Source organism: Ipomoea triloba, chromosome 12, assembly GCF_003576645.1.
Source record: "Ipomoea triloba cultivar NCNSP0323 chromosome 12, ASM357664v1".
NCBI classification, from domain to species: domain Eukaryota; kingdom Viridiplantae; phylum Streptophyta; class Magnoliopsida; order Solanales; family Convolvulaceae; genus Ipomoea; species Ipomoea triloba.
The window spans coordinates 25,910,650-25,920,707 of NC_044927.1; the positions used below are offsets into that span (position 1 = coordinate 25,910,650).

Genomic DNA, 10,058 nt, shown 5'->3' on the forward strand with positions numbered 1-10,058 from the left:
GCTCCATAATTTAATGATTAATACTAATAATATTAACAATAAAAAAGAAAACATAATTTAATAGTCACACATAGAATAACTATAGAATAAAATCTCTATTCTATTTAGTCATACCTTATATAGCCTAAACTACTACACATCATTCCCGTCATTTCCTTTAATAGTAATAATAATAATAATAATAATAATAATAATAATAATAATAATAATAATAATTTGGTTACCTTAATTACTTTACTTTCTATATTTTTGTAATATCGTAGCAACCATTTGGACATATAATTAAAAATATTAAATCTATACTATATATAAAAGTAAAATCCTCCTATTTCATTTTTCCCGCCCAAACTTTTGTAGTCAATTAATTAAATATTTTATTAGTCAAATAATTAATAGAGCTTATTTAGTAAGAAAATGTAAAATCGAAATGAACTAATATCTATTAATTGGTAATATATTGTTTTTATATTCACATATCAATACTATTAATAAAAGTAAAATCATCCCCTTCAACTTCCCCACACAAACTAATATTACTAATTAATTGGTAAAAAAGTTAATAAAATTTAATTGGTAACAAAATTTTATTTACCAAATTCTGAGAATAATTAAACCATTATAATTGTGAGAATAATGGAAACAAATTCTGCAATAATAAATATATAAGAAAATTCCTTGAAAGTTATGAGTAATTTTATAAGAAAAAATAATTTACTAATTATTATTTACACAAATAATAATATTTCAAATACTTATCTACACTTCTATATCTATACTACTATTAATAAAAATAAAATCATTCTTTGTAAAATTTCCGCCCAAACAATAGTAAAGATAAAATGGAAAAGAAAACTGATTTTACTAATTGATTAAAAATATAAAAAGATCCTAATAGAAAAGGAAACGGAAATTAGGAAAATTGGAAAAGTAAAAGGATATTACTAATTAAATGAAAATTGATTGAAAATTATTTAAAAAATTTTTAAAAAAAATTAATTACACTTTCCTTTTGAAAACTTTAAGTTATTTAAACTTTAAAAAATTAATTAAATATGGGTTGTTATATTCTTTATAATAATTACAATTAATTCATTCAAATATGGAGGAGGAAGAAAAACTAAATGCGATACGGTGAAAATGAATATACTTAAGGTATACAAGTATAATTGCACATATATTAGTGCAATTGACTAATAATAATTGTCTAATAATTATTATGGTAATTAAGTTAAACATTCGTCATATTACATAATATAATATAATTAAATTATTTTTCATTTTTCTCATATTTATTTTAGTAATAATATAATTACATAAGTCATATTACATATCGATATTTTATGATAATTGTAAACAAACAAATCATATATTATTTGTATTCAAAAAAAAATTCATATATTATTTAATTAATTGTGTAATACTTTTGCACTAATCTTATAATCAAATAAATGTATAAGTTCAATATTATAATTTTTTATAATTTCATCTTTATTTTTAATATCTAAATATATAATAAAAAATAAATTGCGCTATATAATATTCAATGTCATCGCACGGATAATTGGACAATTATTTGCTCTAATTCAAGCTAGGAAAACATCAGAAAATATAATCAATCCAACCAATTTCATTAATTGCGCTATATAATATTTGATGTTACAATTTATATAATTGTATATCGATCCAAATATTCTTAAAATATTATAACAAATCCATTTCGTGCAACGCACGGGTGAAAATACTAGTAATAATAATAATAATAATAATATAATACTCCGTAGTAATAATAATCTAAAATTCTTAATATAATTTTCCTAATAATAATAATAATAATATAATACTCCGTAGTAATAATAATCTAAAATTCTTAATATAATTTTCCTAATAATAATAATAATAATATAATAATAATAATAATAATCCATAACTCTTAATATAAGTTTGTAACTAAATTTTCATATTAAATCTGTTTATAAAGATAATTATATATATAGAATTGAGAAATTCCTATGATATTTTATTTAATTGATATTATTCCTAATATATTTTATCTAAAAGGCTTCCTTCCTTTTTTATAACATTGTTCCATATGTTAATCCGTTTAATATGCTAATCTATATAGGTAATTACCATATACTATTTACCATCTAAATAATCCGTGGTAATTACACTATATTTAACATCTAAATTTATTATGGTCATTAAACATAGAGATTTCATTCTTACGATAATTTTATATATTTTTACTTCAGATAATGTCAATTACCCGTGCATTTCATTTGATTACTTTTGAATAAAATCTTAAAAATTATGACAACTAATGAATTAATATTGTTGTTCGGAATATAAATTTTATCAAATCAGTTAACGAAATTGATAATACACATATTACATCCATAATTAGAGGAGATTAACAAAATTATGATAATTATTTCAATTCACGTATTATTATGCTAATTCACATATTATTACGTCCATACAATTATGTAAATTATTTCATTCACAGATTATTACACATATAAAATTATGCTAATGGTTACTTTGGAATAAAATCTTAATAATTATGGTCATTGAGAAATTAGTTCAAACATTATACTTTTATTAAACGGTTTTTTAATACTTGCCGTAATTTTATCTAATCAATTAAAGAAATTAATGGTACACATATTGCGGACATAATTAAAGAAAATTAAATATACACATATATATTACGGATAAAATTAAAGAAACATAAACATACACATATTACGTCCATAATTAAACGAAATTAAAATATACATTATTTTTTAATTATAATATATACTCCTTAATTACCATACTTATTCATAATACATGGACATCATAATTAGCATAATATTAAACTATACTATATATAAAAACATAAGAATAGTAAAGGCATATTTTAAATTTTAAACAATAGTAAAGGTAAATTAAAAATAGAATGAAAATATTTCAATAATAATATTCTACATCATTAATTAAAAATAGAACAGAAATTAGGTAAAAATACCAGTGGATCTATTATTCTAATTGACTAATTAACTGAAAATAAAAAAAAATCGACTAAAAATGAATCTGATTTTACTAATTGATTGAATATATAAAAGGAAATGAATATTAATAATTGACTGTAAATAAAAAAAATATCCATAATTAACTAAAATGAAAAAGGAAATGGTTATATCATTGCAATTTAATTAAAAAAGGAAAACATTCTACATCATAAATAATAAAGGCATATTATAAACAATATTAAAGATAAATTAAAAAAGGAACGGAAATTAAAAATGAAACGGAAATATTTCAATAATAATATTCTATATCATCAATTAAAAATGGAACGAAAATTAGGTAAATATTACTACGTAATTCTTTTCATTTTTCCTAGATAAGGTTGCCTGATATTAATTTACACATAACAATCGGCACTAATAATTAAAAAAAATAGAAGAACTGCCGGAGACGTCTGTTTTTTTTTAATTTTATTATTATTATTATTATTATTATTTAATTATTTTAATTAAAATTATTTAAAAAGTTTATTTTAAAATTAGTAACCACCATGTCATCACAATTGTAGGTAAACAGGTCAATTTGGACTTCTTTTTTTTTTTTTTTTGAAAACATGTCAATTTGTACTTAATTGCATGAGTTTATATAGTTCAGGAATCCAATTGCATTCTTTTTTAGTTCGATGGCCTAATTGCAGTTTTGTGTGTAGTTCAGTGGTTTATTTGACCATTATTCAGAGAAAAATGATATTACTAATTGATTTAAAATATGAAAAGATCGTAATCTATATTCTATACTATTTATTTAAAAACTTTAATAGTTAATTATTTAAAAACTTTAATAACTGACTGAAAACTATTTAAAAACTTTAATAGTTAATTATACTTTCCTTTTGAAAACTCTAAGTTATTTAAACTTTAAAAAAATTAATTGAACATGGGTTGTTAGATTTTTATAATAATCAAAATTAATTCATTCAAATATGGAGTAGGATGATAAAACTAAATGCAATATGGGGAAAATGAATATACTTAAAGTATAAAAGTATAATTATACATATATTAGTGTAATTGACTAATAATAATTGTCTAATAATTATTATGATAATTAAGTTAAGCATTGGTCGTTGAATTTATTTTTATAATAATTACAATTAATTTATTTCTCATTTTCTCATATTTATTTTAGTAATAATATAATTATATAAGTCATAATATAATTATATAAGTCATATTATTTATAGATCTTTTTAAGATAATTTTAGACAAACAAGTCATATATTATTCAATTAATTGAGTAATATTTTTGTACTAATCTTATAATCAAATAAATGTACACTTTCAATATTAGAAATTTTTATAATTTCATCTTTATTTTTATTATCTCAATATATAATAAAAAAAATTTATCCACGCCCGGGTAATTGGACAATTATTTGTTCTAATTCAAAGGAAAACATCAGAAAACATAATCGATCCAATCAATTTCATCAATTGCGCTATATAATATTCAATGTTATAATATATATAATTGTATATTGATCCAAATATTCTTTAAATATTATAACAAATATATTCTGTGCAACGTATGGGCGAAAATACTAGTACATATTAATAAAAAAATAGAAGGAAGAAAAAAAGAGGATAAATGACGTGGAACACTAATGCCATGTCAGCAGCAAAAACGCGCCAGATGGGCGGGAGAAGGCGGGAATGCACGTGCCGATCCGAAGCGGCACACCGCCATCGCGTGGAATCCTCAGACCGGCGCATTGCATCAATAATGGCTCCCCATGCGAAGCTTCTCCCCCAAAAGACGCAACCCTCGTTTTATAACTCCACTCTTTTCCCCGCACGTTAAATCCCCACATTCTCTTCTTCCCATTCCCTCTCGATTCTCCATTTTTTCCGATCATCCTTTTTCTCTCCGACGATGGCGTCTCTCAAGGTCCACTCCGGAGCGGCGACGTTCGTTCACGGCAATCGAGCGTTAATTCGGCCCAAATCCAACCCGGTTCGCCTGAACCCTAACCAAATCTCCCAGAAAAACCAAATTCATCGAGTTTTCGCGTCCTACTCGTCGCCGCCGTGCGATCGGCCGCTGGTGCGGCGGGATCCGGCGCCGATTGCGGTGCCGGACGGAGGAGAAGATGTCGGCGGGGACAAAATCGCGGCGGAGAAGCTGGACCGTTGGATGCGGGGATCCGTGGCGGAAATCGTGAAGAACTTGACGAGAGCGCCATTGCTAGTTCAAGTGTACTCCGACGGCGGCGGCGAGGAGGACAACGCCGAGGTCAGAGCTGAGAGGGCGGTCGTCGAGGAGTGGCCGGCGGTTAAGGGCGAATGGGAGAGCGGCGAGAGACGATCCCCCGACGGACTCATCTTCGTCGAAGAGCTCAGAGATGACGGCGTTAACGACGAAGAACAAGAAGAAAGTTTTAACGGCGTTAACAGCGAAGAAGGCAACGAAACGGTTACGCGCGCGTGGGGGATAGTGGTTCAGGGAAGAGGCGCCGAGTGCGGCCCGGTTTGTTACCTCTTGAAGACGAGCAAAGTCGGCGCCGGAATCGGAATGGGAGCTTTCTGTACCCATTTTTGTCTGGTGAGAGTGAAGAGTTTCAGGGAAAGTGCTTTTTGCCAGTTCAAGAATTGCTGGCTGCTTCAATGATCATATATTCATATTCTTCCCCAAATCCCAGTTTTCTCATGATTGCCATTGATCATCTAATCATTCAATATATAGTTTTGTATAAAGATGATGGAAATTGTATAGCAAATTAGAATTCTTTACTTCACATAATCACATTGCTTCTTGATTCATTGTTGCAATTGCATAAGAATCAATTACAACATTAATTGCCATTATTAAGAGCTAATAAACTTGTAACTATCATCAAATAATAACTTGTAGTATTGTTTAGCTATGTATGTTGTTGGTGACTCGGTGTGAAACGTGTACGCATGTGTATCATGTGTTAAACATTACCATTTTTTTTACAAGATTTGTATATATAACAATGGCAAGGATACTATCTTAAGGTGGGGTAATAGAGGAATAAAATGATTAGAACGAATAGATGTCACTTTTAAGTAATCCGTTTAGAAGGCAGCAAAAAGGCAGATCCAAGACCATTATATGTTGTTAAGAAAATATTTTTAATTAAAAAATTGACACATCAACATGTTTTAAGTTACTATCTCATCTCAATTAATCAAGTTGGTGAAGTTTGAGAACAATTACCTAAGATTGAGTGAGTTAGGGGATTCTTTATACGCAGTAAACAAATGTTTGACCTGTGTTCAGCTGAGTTAATGTTTGACCTGTGTTCAGCTGAGTTACCAACCAAATGGACTCTTTGTACGCAGTAAACAAAAGTCTTGCCTCTGTTCAGCTAAGTTACAGATTCATATCAAATGTTCTGTCGGGTGGAGATTTTTGAAATTGAAAAATTGATAGTGGTAAGGCGGATGATGTTTTAAACGACTGACATAAGAATTACAATATTTTCGTGAAAGTTGTTGTGGCAGAAGATGGATTGACGAGTTCTGGTCAAAGAAACATCATAAATTTTGGCACATTAATCACTACTATCTCATGACTGATCGAACCGGTCAATATTGTTGTCGGACGGCAAGTACAACGACGTTAGCTTTGACTGGGTACAACTGTACAAGTGGGTTTACAGATAGCAGCCATGACCGAACGGTTGAAGTCCAACCCACAATTTTCATCGTCCTGCTGGGCCGTGAATAAGGGTTCTGTTGTGTTAACTGAAAGTTTGGTACTTTAGTTTGGGTTTTGGCCCATTTTAGAATAGGTGTTTTTTGTGAATTTTAAGGAATTAAGGGTCGATTGTAATTGACAAAAGATTTTCGAAAGAAATAAGGAAAAATAATCATGTTACTGTTGTCGCGCCCATGTGCAATTCGTTTCCGAACCACACTCAAAAACCATTTCTTGCTCAACCCTTACCTCCACCATCTCCAAGTTTCAAACTTTCTTAGTCTGATTCATAAAACCCATCACTTTTTCCCCGATTATCCTCCACAGAAATCTGAATTCTGTGAAAATCAGGTCAACGTTGTACTTGGGTTGTAATCTCTACCTTTATTTTTCTGGGTAGTGATGGTGGGCGAGCGAGGAATCGGTGATGATTCTCCGATGATAAATGGATCTGAGCCAGAGGTTCTGATTTTACTACTGTCTTTTTATATGCTTTTCTTTCTTGATTTCAGTTTTTTGTGAGAGGGACTGGCAGTAATTCTTGTGGTATTGTTTTGTATTTTCAGGCAGAGAGAGGGACTGCAGAAATTGAAGAAAGATTGGAGCTTTCTCAAGAGAAAGTGAGGGGTTTTGAACATCCCAGAGGCATGCTTCTTTAGTTTCTTTTTGTTTGGATTGCTTGTGCTAATTTGCCTGAATTATTTGTTATTTGTGTTTAATTGATAAGTTTTCAAGTTTGATTAGCCTGGTAGTGATGTGTTTTTCCATTTGTATGATAATGAAGGGTTGTTAGATTAGTAGAGGGATTTGATATGTTGTGTTACAATCAGATTATGTGTTTTCTTAGTGGGAATACTTTGATATTTTGAACAAATGGATTTATAGTGTTGAAATCCTTTCTTTGATTTACGGGAAAACCCACCGCCTTGTGAATCTAGTTGCCACTAAGAAATTGATCACCAGGAGGTAAACTAGCTTAGGTTGTCTGTAGCTGACCAGCTCAAATCAAGAAGGCCTATAAGAGTATAGGCCGCTTCCACGGTGAGTTGAGCTTCGAACTTTGTGGTTTCCAAGCCAACTGCCCAACCAACTTAGTTGAGGGTTGAAATCCTTTCTATTAGGTGTGATGGTTGTTAGGAGGTAAACCATCTTAGGTTGCAAACTAAGAAGGCAAATAGGTCGTTCCCACGGGGAGTTGAATTTGGAACCTTGTGGTTACCAAGTCAACTTCCCGACCAACTTAATTGGGGCTTGAAATCCTTTCTATTAGGTGTGATGGTTGGTACTTCTGAACTACTCTCTCATTTAATACTTGCCTTTACTTTGCTCGGGCAGAAATAAATGAAAAAGATGATGGACATGTTGTGATTGGCGATGTGCAGAAAACGCTTGATCATAATGCAACTGCCGGTGCTTCCGGTGACACTGCAGCGAGTTTTGGTAAACCCAACAGAGAGGGCTCTTTTAAGATGGGAGGGAAGGAAAATTTGGGTTGTGCAGTAAAGATGAAAAGATTCGGCTTTGATGTAAACGTAGCGGATGTTTCTAGCTCGGTGAATGCTGATCCTTCTTATCATTGCAAAAGTATAGGAAAGGTGAAATCAGTTGACGATTTTGAGTGTGCGAGTTCTGTTGGCCCGTTGGAGGAGAGAGCTCCGTTGAGGGCGTGGAGTGAGACGAAAAAGAATGGTTCTCTTGCATATTCTCGTGGAGTACCAAAGCCATGTGTGCGGAAGATTAAAAACGAGAGGATGAAGAAAAGGATCGAGCTTGCCAAGAAAGAGCAAGCAGACAAGTTCGCTAAAGTTGCTGCTCCCACAGGGTTGCTAAACGGTTTGAACCCCGGGATCATAAACCATGTGAGAAACGGTAGGCAGGTTTATTCTATTTTAGAATCCCTCGTTAGATCTGAAAAGCCCAATAATTGTCCTGCTGGAGAGAAACACGGGAACCAAATGAAGAGCGGAGAAAGAAAGGATCTTGAAAATATCAGTTGTTACTCGGCATTGCCAAATGATTCAGATCGGAATGGTAAGTCATATATGCTTGAGACGAGGGTTTTTGAAAGGACGAATTATCACTTGAACTCCATGACACACGGTAATGATGGCGTAAATGCATCGAAGCTGCCGTCAGACACAAACATCATGTCTAGTGATGCATCAGATAGTGTTACCGCACTCTCCATTAAAGGTTGGTTGTTTTACTTGTTTACTCCATACGTTTCGGGTTTCATATCATCGAGAATGAATAGAAGGCATTGCAGAATGGCAAAACGCTGTTTAGTAGTTTCTGGTTTCAATTTGAATGCTATGATTAGTGATAGGTACACTTATTGTGTTACTATATATGGTACGATTCGAAGATTTTATGTCATGAACTACCAAAACTAATCAGATGCAATTTTTCCTTTCGTTTTAGCTGCTAACGTCGCTTCACAATGGTTGGAATTGCTTAATCAAGACACTAAAGGACGTCTTGCTGGTAGGCTTTGCAGTATAGACATTCAAAAATACAACATAAAACGAGCTAACTGCCTACTTTATATTTCCAGCATTGCGAAGCAGTAGAAAGAGGGTCCGGGAGGTTATTCAGACAAAATTCCCGGGCCTAATTTCAAGGGAATTCTCTTGTAATCCGCAAGATTCTGGTGTCGGGCAATTTGAACAAGCTACTGCTAGTGCACATCATGCTAGATGGATCGCGATGTTCGATCAGATGGAGAAAACTCTTTCCGAGGAAGAGAGTCAGCTGGTGAGTCCACTTGCATACATGCCAACTGACAAAGGTTTTTACTCTGCAAAAAATGCTCTTCCTTTTTTCGGTTCTGTCAAGTTTTTGAACACTTTGAATCTTCTTCCGTGTTAATCTCAGGTAAGCTGGCGCAAACAAGTCCAGGAAATGCAGTTGCAATGCGAATGGGGCCTTTCCAAATACAACACGCCATATGGTTCACCTCAACCTTCTGCACTACATAACGACGACAGGTAAATATCTGTGTTGCACTCACTGTTGCAAAAATCGGCCGCCTAGCGCCTAATTCGGCCGAGTTGGCAGCCGACTCAGTCGAATTTGGCCGAGTTAACTCGCCCAACTCCGAAGAGTTAGCCGAGTTAACTCGGGCTAGTCGGCTTTGTTAAATTTTTTAATTATATTTATATATATTTAAATTTATTTATTTATATAAATAAGAAACGTAAGATATATATATATATATATATATATATATATATATATATATATATATATAATATAAAATATATATAATATAATATATGACATACACCCACACGCATGCACTATTTTTTTGTTTTTATAGGTTG

General features: G+C 31.5%; 2 protein-coding genes across 6 annotated transcripts in view; both read left to right on the forward strand.

The window, feature by feature from the left end:
• Window positions 1-4,841: 4,841 nt before the first annotated feature.
• Window positions 4,842-5,935, forward strand: LOC115998094. 3 transcript variants are annotated; one of them, XM_031237565.1, is made up of 2 exons: window positions 4,842-5,443; window positions 5,474-5,935. In XM_031237565.1, the coding sequence occupies exons 1-2, from the start codon at window positions 4,945-4,947 to the stop codon at window positions 5,677-5,679; spliced, it is 705 nt and encodes a 234-aa protein (XP_031093425.1). In that variant the 5' UTR covers window positions 4,842-4,944; the 3' UTR covers window positions 5,680-5,935. The 3 variants fall into 3 exon arrangements, with proteins under 3 accessions (XP_031093425.1, XP_031093426.1, XP_031093424.1); XM_031237566.1 differs by having other exon boundaries at window positions 4,842-5,437; window positions 5,468-5,935; XM_031237564.1 differs by having other exon boundaries at window positions 4,844-5,935.
• Window positions 5,936-6,911: 976 nt separating this feature from the next.
• The window catches only part of LOC115999000, a 4,248-nt gene continuing 1,101 nt past the window's right edge, over window positions 6,912-10,058 (forward strand). Inside the window, exons 1-6 of one of the 3 annotated variants that reach the window (XM_031238709.1) lie at window positions 6,912-7,197; window positions 7,302-7,380; window positions 8,071-8,928; window positions 9,157-9,219; window positions 9,290-9,523; window positions 9,610-9,722. In XM_031238709.1, coding sequence (XP_031094569.1) covers window positions 7,138-7,197; window positions 7,302-7,380; window positions 8,071-8,928; window positions 9,157-9,219; window positions 9,290-9,523; window positions 9,610-9,713 — 1,398 coding nt within the window. In that variant the 5' untranslated portion in view covers window positions 6,912-7,137 and the 3' untranslated portion in view covers window positions 9,714-9,722. Of the gene's footprint in view, window positions 7,198-7,301; window positions 7,381-8,070; window positions 8,929-9,156; window positions 9,220-9,289; window positions 9,524-9,609; window positions 9,723-10,058 lie in introns of those variants that run through there. The other 2 variants (XM_031238708.1, XM_031238710.1) reach the window with 2 other exon arrangements.

Excerpts from the sequence above, each read along its gene's own strand:
- LOC115998094 (XM_031237564.1), top strand. The coding sequence starts at position 4,945 with ATGGCGTCTCTCAAGGTCCACTCCGGAGCGGCGACGTTCGTTCACGGC.